At 29.4% G+C, this 13,745-nt stretch overlaps 6 protein-coding genes across 9 annotated transcripts; 3 read left to right on the forward strand and 3 right to left on the reverse strand.

Moving 5' to 3' along the window:
- Positions 1-132: 132 nt before the first annotated feature.
- Positions 133-1,475, forward strand: LOC128881331 (exosome complex component RRP4). Its single transcript, XM_054132273.1, has 3 exons — positions 133-442; positions 513-753; positions 829-1,475. The coding sequence occupies exons 1-3, from the start codon at positions 309-311 to the stop codon at positions 1,339-1,341; spliced, it is 888 nt and encodes a 295-aa protein (XP_053988248.1). The 5' UTR covers positions 133-308; the 3' UTR covers positions 1,342-1,475.
- A 296-nt stretch (positions 1,476-1,771) lies between these two features.
- On the forward strand, positions 1,772-3,126 carry LOC128881330 (nicotinamidase). Its single transcript, XM_054132272.1, has 3 exons — positions 1,772-1,966; positions 2,066-2,310; positions 2,402-3,126. The coding sequence occupies exons 1-3, from the start codon at positions 1,772-1,774 to the stop codon at positions 2,970-2,972; spliced, it is 1,011 nt and encodes a 336-aa protein (XP_053988247.1). The 3' UTR covers positions 2,973-3,126.
- A 245-nt stretch (positions 3,127-3,371) lies between these two features.
- On the forward strand, positions 3,372-4,868 carry LOC128881335 (DNA-directed RNA polymerase II subunit RPB7). 2 transcript variants are annotated; one of them, XM_054132279.1, is made up of 8 exons: positions 3,387-3,592; positions 3,751-3,860; positions 3,933-4,092; positions 4,155-4,205; positions 4,270-4,335; positions 4,404-4,475; positions 4,554-4,587; positions 4,654-4,868. In XM_054132279.1, exons 1-8 carry the CDS (start codon positions 3,581-3,583, stop codon positions 4,668-4,670), a joined length of 522 nt encoding a protein of 173 aa, XP_053988254.1. In that variant the 5' UTR covers positions 3,387-3,580; the 3' UTR covers positions 4,671-4,868. The 2 variants fall into 2 exon arrangements, with proteins under 2 accessions (XP_053988253.1, XP_053988254.1); XM_054132278.1 differs by lacking the exon at positions 4,654-4,868 and having other exon boundaries at positions 3,372-3,592; positions 4,554-4,607.
- On the reverse strand, positions 4,652-7,131 carry LOC128881327 (uncharacterized). Its single transcript, XM_054132270.1, has 5 exons — positions 6,855-7,131; positions 6,093-6,584; positions 5,926-6,014; positions 5,581-5,802; positions 4,652-5,506 (listed from the first exon to the last, which is right to left on the reverse strand). The coding sequence occupies exons 1-5, from the start codon at positions 6,972-6,974 to the stop codon at positions 5,290-5,292; spliced, it is 1,140 nt and encodes a 379-aa protein (XP_053988245.1). The 5' UTR covers positions 6,975-7,131; the 3' UTR covers positions 4,652-5,289.
- A 193-nt stretch (positions 7,132-7,324) lies between these two features.
- LOC128881324 (rab-like protein 6) lies at positions 7,325-11,003 on the reverse strand. Its single transcript, XM_054132265.1, has 6 exons — positions 10,868-11,003; positions 10,223-10,418; positions 9,670-10,154; positions 8,809-9,590; positions 8,236-8,737; positions 7,325-8,158 (listed from the first exon to the last, which is right to left on the reverse strand). Exons 2-6 carry the CDS (start codon positions 10,347-10,349, stop codon positions 7,958-7,960), a joined length of 2,097 nt encoding a protein of 698 aa, XP_053988240.1. The 5' UTR covers positions 10,350-10,418; positions 10,868-11,003; the 3' UTR covers positions 7,325-7,957.
- Positions 11,004-11,206: 203 nt separating this feature from the next.
- On the reverse strand, positions 11,207-13,545 carry LOC128881326 (histone-lysine N-methyltransferase SMYD3-like). Of its 3 annotated transcripts, XM_054132268.1 has the most exons (7): positions 13,340-13,426; positions 13,016-13,131; positions 12,610-12,851; positions 12,223-12,527; positions 11,844-12,123; positions 11,592-11,754; positions 11,207-11,522 (listed from the first exon to the last, which is right to left on the reverse strand). In XM_054132268.1, the coding sequence occupies exons 2-7, from the start codon at positions 13,129-13,131 to the stop codon at positions 11,306-11,308; spliced, it is 1,323 nt and encodes a 440-aa protein (XP_053988243.1). In that variant the 5' UTR covers positions 13,340-13,426; the 3' UTR covers positions 11,207-11,305. The 3 variants fall into 3 exon arrangements, with proteins under 3 accessions (XP_053988243.1, XP_053988242.1, XP_053988244.1); XM_054132267.1 differs by lacking the exon at positions 13,016-13,131 and having other exon boundaries at positions 11,208-11,522; positions 13,340-13,545; XM_054132269.1 differs by having other exon boundaries at positions 11,209-11,522; positions 13,083-13,545.
- Positions 13,546-13,745: the final 200 nt, after the last annotated feature.

A 13,745-nucleotide genomic window follows, 5' to 3' on the forward strand; every position in this document is an offset into this window, starting at 1 on the left:
AAATGCAATAAATAAATTATTATTCATTAAATATATATCGTATATTAATACACTTCCCTATCCGTTACTTTGGTTGTGGAATAATAAAGTAATCAATTTCTAACAAGAATGATAAGAATTCAAATGTATTTGATGCTGTCTGATGCTGTCCATGCATGTCCATGGCTGTCCAAGCATCGTATGATGATACTTGAACATAACCTTGCAGCATGCTTGAAATATAACGTAAAATAAGTTACATACAACACATTAATGCATATAGTAATTGTTACGTATATAAAATATAAAAATATTATCGCTTAATTACGATGGAGGAATATCCACCTATTAATGTACGTTTAGCTGTGAATAGAGTCAATCCAAACTTAATCAGAAGTGAAGAAATTCAGCCGCGAATATATACACCAGGAGAAGAAATATCTAGTCAACCTGACTTTTTGAGGTAAAAACGGTATCTACAAGCCACTTATGAATAAAAAGCAGAATTTTCATTTCATATGCATTTTTAATAGAGGTCACGGAACATATGTAGATGATGAAAACACATTACGTGCATCCGTAGCTGGTGTGTTAGAAAAAGTAAACAAACTTATATCGATAAGACCGTTGAAAGCACGTTACCAGGGCGAAATAGGAGATGTTGTTGTTGGCCGAATAACTGAAGTACAACAAAAACGATGGAAAGTTGATACAAATTCCAAACTTGACTCTGTACTGTTATTATCCAGCGTTAATTTACCTGGAGGAGAATTGGTATGATATGAAAATAGAATTGTAACCCCGTTTATAATTCTGTTTAAAATGCAATATTTTTTTGTAATTCATTAGAGGAGAAGATCTGCAGAAGATGAACAAACTATGCGAAGGTATCTCCAGGAAGGAGACTTAATTTGTGCAGAAGTACAAAGTACTTTTGTAGATGGCTCGCTTTCATTACATACTAGAGTCTTAAAGTATGGTAAATTATCTCAGGGTATAATGATAAAAGTTTCACCAGCCCTCATAAAACGAAAGAAAACACATTTTCACAATTTGGAAAGTGGTATAAGTTTAATATTAGGAAACAATGGTTATATATGGATTGGAGCTAGTAAACAAGACACTGATAGATCAGAGGGAGGCTTTACTCAAGATTTAACTAGAATTCCACAGGAGAATCGTGAAGTTTGCGCACGACTGCGTAATTGTATTTTAATTTTAGCGCAATGTAATCTGCAACTAACGGATACATCTGTCACATATGCTTACGAAGAGTCTATGAAATATAAAGTAAATGAATTATTAGAACCGGAAGCAGCATTTGATATATCATTATTGACTCATCAAAGATTTTCACAATGATCCCAAATTATATATAACTACATGTTACTTAACATATAAACAGAAGAATATATATTTTATAATTTCTGATGTAATCTTTTAATTTGAGATACACAGTAATAAAAACTTTTTAGAAGTGTCTAATAAAATTTTAATTATTTAACATTTGCGTACCAAATAAAATGTTATATCATTGAAGCAGATGATATAATCGACTTTATTATGATTGTGATTTAATGAATGAACTTTCCAACTACTAAGTCCAAATATGAAAAGTTAGTACTGCATTGCAGTAAAATTGAAATAGATCATATAGAAATACACTGCAGTATTTTATCAGCAGTTTTGCCTGTAAGGATGCATGGAAAGTAGTATATAATGTGGTATGCACTGCTAATATGAGTATTGATTAAACAAATGACTTAGGAACAAGTAGCCACAGTGAAAGGACATGGATGCGTGTTTTACTGCTTTTGATAAAGATGGAGATGGATATTTATCTCTTGCAGAATTTGAACTAATTTGTCGTGCATTATTTCGTAATGATCGTGGAAAAATTTACACTCTTGAAAAAAAACAGTTGAATGAAATATATAATATATTTGATTGGAAAGGAGATGGAAAGATTGACAGGGAAGAATTCGAGGTATATTTGTAAATAATTCGTTTTCTGATACAATTAAGATCTATTCTGACATATTTATCATTTTTCAAATTTAAAGTAATTTTGTTTGTAATTTTGCAGATGTGCTGGAATCGTTGGATTAAAATATGCTGTCGTCCAAAGAGTGCTTTTCTGATTGTAGATGTACAAAATGATTTTATTACAGGTTCCTTAAACATTAAGCAATGTGCTGCACAGCATGATGGTTCAGAAGTGATTGAGCCAATCAATCGTTTATTAGAAACTGTACAATTTGATGCTGTGTTCTACTCTCTTGATTGGCATCCTGTAGATCATGTCTCTTTCATTGATAATTTACATCTTAGGTAATTGATATATCTTTGTTTACTTATATGAAATTCAATAGTACATTTTTATAGACATATTTATAAAATTGAACATTTTATCTTCCCACAGGGAAGTTGATTCTAGTAGTGAAATTTCAAAAGAAGCAGCACAAGTTTATGATACGGTTACATTCAAAGGGCCACCACTACTATCACAACGTCTTTGGCCACGTCATTGCATACAAGATTCTTGGGGTGCAGAGCTTCATAAAGACCTAAAGATCATCAATAATGCAATTAAAGTATACAAAGGTACAAATCCAGAAGTGGACTCGTATTCCGTGTTTTGGGATAATAAAAAGTTGCAAGATACCACATTGTCCTCGCAATTACAAGAGACAGGAGCAACAGACATATATATTTGTGGATTAGCATATGATGTTTGTGTTGGAGCTACTGCAGTTGATGCACTTAAAAGTGGATACCGAACTATCCTCATTGATGACTGTAGTCGAGGGGTAGATCTTGTGGATATAGAAAAGACTAAATCTACAGTTATAGCTAATAATGGTGTAATTGTGAATTCAAATCAAGTAAAAGCAATGGTTGAAGGAAAGGATCGTCGACCAGAGCTTGGATATAAGTTAGCTTTGGAAATTAAACAAAAATTTAATACTGTAGATAACAATGACAAATGTTAGTTTGACATTTAACTAACAATTTATGTCAATTAAAAACTAGTATAAAAGCTTGTTTAAAATTGATACATGAATTTATTAAATAAATATGACATTGCATGTCATAAATAGTTTTAAATTTCTAATATGTATTTAATGAACTAGAATAAATATTATGAGTTATATTTTTCTAAAATTAATTTAAAAAATTGTAATATATTTAGTATGTAAATAAATAATGTAACAAGAAACAATCTAGTTTAATAATAAAAACAATGATGCAAACTATTTCCTTTTATTTATATACAACTGCGAAATTTTGTATACATAACCTACACCGTAATATGTATTTTATGAATTGATAGAATTGTCTTTTAGTATTGATTCATTTTTATTACGTATAAATTATTAACGTAACGAATTAAATCAATGAAATGCACAGAATAATGTATCACAAATTTAAGTAATTATAAATTTTTAAATATTAATAAAAAGTGTCAAATGGTGGTAACTATATACATATAATAAACGATCTCAGATTATAACCTTAAAAAGTGGAACATTCCGAGTGTACTAGTTAAGCTTAGAATTCTTAAATATTGTGTAATTTTATAATAACAAAACACGGCATTATGTTTTATCATGTAAGTCATTTATACATAAAACACATTTATAAATAAATTAAAATATACGAAAGTAAAATGAATCCTGATAAATCGGCTTTTTTGTGATAGAATAACGATTAATAATAGATCAGTTTTATCAAGTTATGTTGCAATTTAAAGCTGTTATATCTTCACAGATATCATTGGAACATGAAATTTTGTTACATCCCAGGTATTTTGGTCCTCAATTGTTAGATACTGTGAAACAAAAATTATATACAGAAGTTGAAGGCACTTGTACAGGAAAGTAAGTTTACAGTAATGCTGAAAATGCTAAATTTATTTTGAATAAGTATTTTAATGAGTGGTGGTGTTTTAGATACGGTTTCGTAGTTGCTGTAACAACAATAGATAATATAGGTGCAGGAATTATTCAACCAGGACAAGGATTTGTTGTATATCCAGTTAAATATAAGGCTATTGTCTTTAGACCATTTAAAGGAGAAGTGCTGGATGCTATTGTAACACAAGTAAACAAGGTAATGAAATTGCTGAATATGTGTAAATATATATATATTTATTTTTTTTTTCATCTTGGTAGGTTGGAATGTTTGCTGAAATAGGCCCACTTTCATGTTTTATATCTCATCATGTAAGTTACTGTAGAATTAGTTATTTTAGAATTTTATTTTATGAATTGATAAAATTATTTGCAGTCAATTCCAGCAGATATGCAATTTTGTCCAAACATAAATCCTCCATGTTACAAATCAAAAGATGAGGTAAATTTTGTTTTGGTAATATCTTAAATAGCACCAACATTATAATTATATTATAATGTCAATTACAGAATGTGATTATTCAACCAGATGATGAAATAAGACTGAAAATTGTTGGTACAAGGGTTGATGCTACAGGAATTGTTTGTATTCAAATACTTTAGATTTGTTTCTTTATTTTTATACTGTTATATGATAATGTTGCATATATTCTTTTACAGTTTGCCATTGGGACATTGATGGATGATTATTTAGGTAATTATATACTTCATTAATACGACAATTTTATTTATAATGCTGTAATTTATGTCTCTTTTACAGGACTTGTGAGCAATTAAATAAAATAAACATACCGATTATTTAATTAAGTATAAATTTTCAATATTAAATAAAGTTATTTTTTACGAAATAATGATCGTCTGTACAAATTGCGATAATGATACAAATTCAACATTTTCTATACCTTTGTGATATATTTTACCTTATACAGAGTGTTTGTAAAACTGTAAAATACAATAAAATTCAATCATTTTCTACATTTAATAAATCATTTAATTATAATGTATAAATTACTAATGTTATTATACATAATAATTTACTAAATTTGATTTCTTATTAAATGCTCATAATGTATGATAAGCAGGGGAAATTACAAACATAACCTGAAACTACATAATTTGTACAACTTTAGTGATATTAACAAGTTGTAGAGTCTTCGCTTATTCTTAGTTCATTGTTGCTGTAAACCATTCAAAAAGTGATTCATAAATAATTCCCCCAAATTCAATTTTTGTAGTTTATTATAATTATACAAAGTTTACTTGCATGTGTTTATTCACACGTGCAATTATCTAGACGTATCAAAGCAATATATCAAAGCAGATAATGTCCTTTGATGCTATGAAGAATTTCTTGTTTAGTGCAGTAACTTCACAAATTTTGCTATATTTGTTTCTCTTATTTTATTTGAGTAATATGAGATTTTAATTTGGAACAAAATTCAGTAAAAGTATAAGAATCCAAACCTAGTAATGCTGTAAATAAAGCTAATTTTGCTTCAACGGGGGTTTTTATTTTTTCACACGAATCTATATCAGGCATCATTTTGTCAACGACATGTTTAAATATTTTACCGTCATTATTAACATAAAACGTAGAAAAACCGTCATACCACCTATTGATAAATTTTTATAATTAGTATGATAAGATATAAAAATAGATTTGTGAAATGATATTAAATTTACTTACGATTGTCGATCCTTTAAATATGACTTTATCTTCCAAATTTTAAGTTTCCAAAATGTAAGAAATATATGTGTACCAGAAACACCTATTATACGCCATCGAACTTTAATACTATTATCTTCTGGATGCATGGTAATTTTTATAATTTCAAGTTTAACAAAAGCAAACTTTATGTGACCTACTATTTTAACCATAGCTATTTGCTTTATATAATTAACGAGTCCCCTGTAAAACATTTTCTAATATATACATTTTCTGTAATACATGTAAATTCAACTATATAGAACTACTATTACATTTTTATAAATAACATGAACAGTAAAAAATATTTTAGAGGTTTCTACTTACGTAGTTGTTGTTCCTTTAATATTATTTATAAATATAATATCATTAGTATACAATGTATAATCCATTGTTTTAACAAACAACATAGGTAACTAGAAGAAAATGTTTAAAAGAAATGATTAGTCTTCATATCATTCCAGATGTCAAATTTTTATAATAAAATTGCATACATCTTTACTGAGGGTGTCAAATGCATATTGCAATTGTTCTTCAGATGGTTTGCGATCTTCAGAAGGTTGATTCTCATTTACATTTTGCACTTTAGGAGAAAACTCTGTGTAAAGAATTCCTTGCTTTCCAGAATTAGATGAACTATTATCTACAGATTTCTTAAGTGCCACCATGTCAATAGGAAGGAGACAAGACTTCTTATTTTTATGAATATACTCAGTATCTGTGTGAGATTTTGACCATCGTGTATCATTATTTAATACAGAATTATTTGTAAAATTATTATTAATTGTATCCAACGTTCGACTATTTCTTTGTCTCTGCTGTTTTAACCATGCTGTTTGTTGTTGATTACAGTTACAGTTTCTGTTTAATATCTGTGATTGTTCTGTATACGTCTTAATGTTCGTCAATGGTACATATTGACCCAGTAGATGAATTGTAGGATTTAAAGATCTTGCTCCAGAATTTATTGTTGTACATGATGTAGCCTGTAACCCAATAAAACATATCCTTGTTTATTCATATTTTAGTTTTATGACTTTTGTCAATATGTATCAAAATAAATTATCAATATATACAGTTATTACAATAAAATCCATATTATATAAGAATTTTAAGGTTAACTTATTTCGGCAATTTTGTATAGCGATAGAAAGTAGTAATAATTTAGAAGAAAGATATTTTGGTTATTAATAGATAAAAGTGCTGTTGAAATTCTAACAATTATTGATTGTCCTTACAAAGTATCAAGTATATACCTCTTCGAATAGAGATGATTTAACATGCTTTGGTAAGTGACGGTTGATTTTTGTTACTTGTTTTCGTGTATTGACAAAAGATGTAAATTTATTGGGAAGAGTGCGTAAACACAAGGACATTTTTCCTAAAGTTTCGTTTCACTGATTCATACTCAATATCCTTCAATTAGTAGTAATACAACATAATGTGCAATAGACACAACTGTCGGCATGACCTTACATGATACGATGATACCATACAATACTATTATAGTTGACTATAGTTCAGTACTATAGACATAGGGTGAATTCAGAAAGGCTACCGCTCAGTAAACCGCTCTGTGAGCGGGTATGGTTATAAATTTTTCGCTACAAACTTAGGCGTTTTCTCACTGATGGCCCCACTGATACTATTTTAAAAAATGATAAATTGGGATAAGCACAAAGCAGTCCCTATGTTTGTAAGGTATTGCGAATAGAAAGAAGGTATATGTAATATGACAATTTCTTGTTTATTTATATACACATATTAACATGAAGCTATAATGATATACGCGAAAAAGAAACAATAATTATGTAACATTTCTTAACTAACATTAATTTATTAAATTTTTTAATATCTATTTTAAACAACATACTCAACAATAAAAATGATCATTGCTGAAAACATACAGTCAATACTTGTATCAAATATTTAAAAAAATACGTTATTAGTGAAAATGTTAAGTATCAAAATAAATATTTTAAATACACTCGGTCACAAATGCTTTTAAAAATGCAATGATAAAATATTTGAATTTGAATGATATCGTATACACATTTTTACATCAGATGCAAGTAGAATACTAATGAAACAAGTATTAAAGGATTGAACTTAAAAATATGATTTTACGTTTGGTTTACTAAAAATTCTTTGTTGTTATGGTTCATAACATGATTTTATCATATACAGAATTTGAACATAACCATTATATTGCACATTGCTTGCTGTAAAAGTACTTGTAAACATTAATTTGAATTTCATTTTAGAAAATTCATCATTAAAGGACATTTTGGGTGTCTTACCAGAAGACAATATTATTAATGAAAAATACGATTAAATGTAACGTTATTTAAGCAAAATGCTATATCGCTTCATAGGCAACATCAACGCCAATTCTAGTCGCAGAACCATTAAGGAATTCCTCGAGCTCGTCGCGTTCTCTGTTTTCATCTCTTGAACGGTGTAGCGAACGTTTCTTTTTCTTTTCTGCTTTATCTGTTTTATCTTTATCCTTGTCTTTATCCTTAGCTTTTTTCTTTTTCTTTTTTTCCTTGTCTTCCGTCTAAAATAAATTTCATTCGAGGCCATATTATTATAAAATGAAACTGCATCAAAAAACACTTTATAACTAGCATGTACCTTTTCTTTGTGCTTTTTCTTTTCTTTTAATACAGGGCTCCCACCATCAGAACTCATATGCCGTACACTAGTATTGTCAAGTAATTCTAGATGAACATTAGAACTTGTGACACTCACGTCTAAACTTTTATCACTTAATTCTAGCCTGTCTTTCCTCATACTGTTGCTGCTCACATCTTCACCACCTTCGGGACTTTGTCTCCATTTAGAATCACGTCGAAGCCAACTATCGAATGCATCTGAACTAATTTCCTGCTGTTCACTTATATCGAAATTATTCGATATTTGCAATTCTTGCTCTATAGACGAAACAGAATCACGCTTGTCAGTTTGACGTAGTTTTTCTGGATTTATTTCTGCGTTCAATACAGCATCGCGTTTGTGTTTTTGTTTGGATAAAGGATTCTCAGCTAATTTTGGCTGAACAGGAGGTGTCGTTTCTTCAGTTGATGATAAATCATCCTCGTAACCAGCAACCAAAGGATTTGCAGTTTCAGTATCACTGTTAACAAAAATAATAATGAAAAACAAATTAAGTTTTATTTCATTTTGTTTAATTGGCTTACAGTATACCTTTCAGAATCTAGCTCTTCATGCTGTACTTTCTGTGGCGAAATTTGACTGTCATCTAAGAATGATCGATCTAAAAGACCATCGTCCGGTACGAAATCTTCAACACTAGTTAATGGTGTGTTTGTATTCGTGCTATTAATATGTACTACTTTGTCCACTTCATCTTCCTTTTTATTACCAAATATTTTTGACATAAGCGATTGTGGTTTGCCAATTGAGTCTCTTCTATCGGAATTATCATTTAATAATTCCGCCATCTTAGAATCTGTCTTTGACATAGCTTGTGTGGTTGATAATGCCGATGCAGTCTGTGAGTTTTTAATAAGAACTCCTTGATTCTCTAAAGCATTCATAATATTTTCCTTCTTTGGTGGTGATTTTAAATCTATATTTTTCACTGGAATAGGTGTTCCACCTCCTATGGGGCCAGGCATTGAAACTGATCTCCTAACTTCAGCATTTACATTTGTATTACCATTAGAGGATGATATTTGATGACTGCTTAGAGAAGATGTAACATTAGGGACTAGAATACTGGCAGAGACAGAGTCCGCAATGGCTCTTCTTCTGTTAACAAGATTATCCAAAAATTTGTTATAATCAGCGTCGTCACTATCTTGAAAGAGGTCAAGTTCTTGTATTGTCAAACAAGTTTCTTCTTCATTGGTTTCAAGTTGTTTCAAAAGTGTTTCTCGTTGTAGTTGAAGAAATGGAAGATTGAAGAATTTGTGCAAAAGTTTTAATCCAAAGCTATTTCTCATAGATGATTCTGCATATCTTACCTGTCAAAAATAAGAAAGTAAAGAATGTTACGAGCATGTTTTTTCAAACAAGTATGACTAATAATAACAGCAAATTTACTTGCGCCGATCTTTCATGTAATGAATCGATAAAGTATGTCACATGGTCTGCTGTGACTGTCCTATGATGTGCCATATCACAATGATTTCCTAAAACAATAACTGGAATATGGCTAGGTATTTTTGGAAGTTCTCTTTGTATATAATCAAATGTCCAGGATTTTGTTATGTCCATCATAATAATAACACCATTGGTCCCTTTATACACATCAAGAAATTCTGCATCCAATGCGGGTTCTTCAATAATGTTTTCAGATGGCGAATTATCCATTTTCAGTCCTTCCAATTTTTTTCTTGGTCTGCCTTTATCTACCACATCCCAAACTTCCACTTTAACAATGTCATCAGTAGCTTTATAATTCCATTGAATGCTGGTCACTTGTATTTCTTCTGTTGGTATATATTCTTCTATAAATTTTTGGCCTTGAAGTCTATGAAATAAACATGTCTTTCCCACATTTCTATCACCTTTTATAATAATTTTCACTGAAAACATAATTTCTTTTACTTCAAGAATTTTATATTTTCCTTAAAAACCATTAGAGTATACTTACTGTTATACTGTACACCTTTGGAAAACTTTCTTTGTAATGTTGTTGGCATCGATTGATGAGTTGGTCTAAGAGATACATTGCCAACTCCATCAGATTTTCCAGCTAATCTTTTAAATGCAGATAACATTGCTCACTTGCTTTCAACCCAGTCAGTAATGTTTTAGGAAAGTATCCTTATTAATGTTAAAAGAAATATCTAAATAGAAGGAATACACAAAAATTAAATTCCTTTGGTTTCATTGAATAAAATATAATTGGAGCTAATACTACGATAAAGTAGCATCATGTGACTTTAGTTAAACTTATATAGGGCAATTGTTGAACAATGAAAACTATTAAAGGAACCATTTATTTTTTTTTAAACAATAATACAAATGTCACAAATAATAAATTAAACATGTAATAAAATTTTCGATTTAACCGTATATAAGATCTATTGAATTGAAAGTATTACGCGATCGATTTGATTATCTAACACAGTAAAAAAATACGAGGACGCATTTCGTTAGTAAACAAGTCAATATTAACTAATGTTTGTTATAATAATATTCCAAAGTACACTTAAAACTTGTTGGGGAAACATGAACACATTACTTTTATCTTTTTCGTCAATCACAGAGAATAGCAGATAATTAGATTGCTTACCACATGTTATTCTAAATTTTCCATAGAAAATAAAAGTTCATTCGAAAAAGATAACCGATCTAACAAAACTGAAGCAGCTGTCACTTAGCAGCTGTACTTATTTTTTCCCTGTAATGTTGGTACCTAACCATTAAATTTTATTGCCATAAATAGGTATGTACTAATGCATACGACTACCAAACATTACAAATTGCTATAAGTTTATCTAATAAGTAAATATTTAAAAATGTTTATTACCGGTTACACTTTTGAACACGCTATTTGAGCTATGTACTAAAATTGTGAAGTTGGTAATAGTGAAAGCGGTGTTTTCCAAAATCTTGTTTATACGTTCAAAAAATTAACGAGGACAGCATTTTTAATTAAACTCAAGGATTAAATATATTTATTTAAATATCAATATAATTTAATATTACAATTACAAATTGTCGATACATTTTAGTAAATAGAAAATGATTTATTGACCATAATACTTAGTTTGAGCTCTAAATTTTCTCTTAACAAAGTATGCTTTTTTCCATGTGTTATTGTTAACACTAAATTTGCTTTTTCTAATGCTTCCATAGCCTGCTTTGATTTTTCCAGCTGTAATTGTATTTTTCCAATCATAAAGTACAATATTCCAGTGAATGGATGTATTTCTCCATAATATGCTCTGAAATATGAAAATTTCTTGTTACTTTTTATTTATGAATATTATAAACTGAGGAGATCTTCTACTTACAAATAGGCATTAATAAGCTTCCTGCCATAGAATTCTGCTTCTTCCCAATGTTGCAAACTTATAGCTGAATCAAAAGCACTTTGCAAAGTTTGCACATGCTGTACATTAAGAGGATGTAAAATACCTTCTTGTTTCTTGAGGCACATCTTGCTTATATCTAGATCTAAGCTTCCTGTTAAAGAAATTATATATATGTTTTCACTGAGTCTAGTTGGTAATTCAATCCTTCAATATTATTACTGAGAAGGATACAAGCCATATTCTTCATGTTTTGTAAATGATATGCAGTAAAATCAGATACTTCATCAAAGGTTTCTTTGAATTTGTCTGAAAACTGTGCACTACATTTTTGACATATGTCTGCATCAGAAGGACAAGGATGCATGCAAGATTTATTAGGACACTTAGCAGCTTCTGCCATTACATCTGGTTGTTCGCATCGTTTGCAGGTACACCAAAAATAATAAGAACTTTGTAACACTTCACGTCGATCCTTTGTTGTTTTAAGTATGTCAATATATGATATTCTTATCTATATATACATAATCATCATTATAATACTGCACTTTTGACATTTTTTCCCGATGAACACTTTCATTATAACTTATTTACAATAGCATACATAATTTACCTGAGACCAATCTAAACAAGGAAGATCTTCTATTGTTCTGATTATTACGGTAGTTCCTTCAAAAATGGCTACAGCATTTGGTGCACAACTATGGTCTATGATAGATGGTCCTAAATAAATTCCAACACCAATAGTAGTCATATTCTGATCAAATATACTAAAAGAGTTGATACATATTCTGCCATAAATTCCTATTAATTCTGCAGAATTTGGCAGAGGAACATCTCTAAGATAGTCAAATAGAACACCACACAGACATATAAAATGATCCATTCTTTTTTCATCCTTTTTTATATCAGAATAATCTAACCGAGTAAAAGATTAAGTGTCAATAAAACAATATAGAACAGATATTTTTTATTTTCCTAACTGTTGCAGAGCACTTACGGGACATTAGATCTTTAAATTTCCTGTAATTTGTTTCACTATAATATCCCATCTCTTCACCTTTACCTTGATTCAGTTTTATAATTATACGAGCCATGAGTCGTGCCACATCTGGCACAACTTTTGGCGAAATTCTTTTTAAATTTGCACATTCTGTATTGTGTATGCGCCAACCACTTTGTTGACATGATCGGTTACAATAAAAAACGCATTGACATGCAGAGCATTTTAATAGTTTTCCACTGAAACAATGAAACTCTGTCTATATGTTCTTATGAAGTATGTACTTCATATCATTTTTATAACCTTATTATGTAGTAAAATAGTTTAAACAATCGATGGAAACGTATATAATATAATCAATATTAAACAACATTTCAATTTTTTCAGAATGATCATATTATACCTTTTAAGACAATAATCGCATCGATCAGTTCTGAATTTTGAACTTAGAACATAAGCGAATGGTTTACCAGTAAATATAGTAGTTCCTTTTTTAATGGGATTTTCATTTATGCTCATCTTTAACAAACGTTTTATTTATTAAAAAAGTTTATTTTCGATATGAGTAAACAATTACAATTTATAAACAGTAATACAAATGTGACTACAGGAAATGATCACTTTAGAAAGATAACCTAAACTGATACTGATCAGGGCCACCAAGCTACCGTTGATACTGATTTAATATTTTTGCACATTCGTTTTGTTTTAATTAATTAAGCATTACCTTTGCAAGCAATGGTCACATCTTTCATTGCGATATAAAGATCGTAAAACGTAAGCAAAAGGTTTTGCAGTTAAAATAGTAGTTCCTGTAGCGACGGGCAATCGTTTATATCCATTTTGTATTCTCATTTTTATTGGTAATTATTTATTTATAATTAATTTTTGAATGTTTTAACACTATATTAAATGCCACAATATAACATTAAATAGCTCTAGTTAATTACTACTTTGATCATGTAAGTTTGCCCAGAGACTATTTTGAGATCAGTTTATTTTAGCAAAATTTATTATTGGAAGGATCTAAATTTGATAATTAGCAATAATTATTTGACGAGTAATGATTGTACAAATAATTATGAATGAGAAAATCCGAAATGGAATATTTATTTACAATAATATAAGAGTAT

This window comes from Hylaeus volcanicus, chromosome 8 (genome assembly GCF_026283585.1).
Source record: "Hylaeus volcanicus isolate JK05 chromosome 8, UHH_iyHylVolc1.0_haploid, whole genome shotgun sequence".
NCBI lineage: Eukaryota > Metazoa > Arthropoda > Insecta > Hymenoptera > Colletidae > Hylaeus > Hylaeus volcanicus.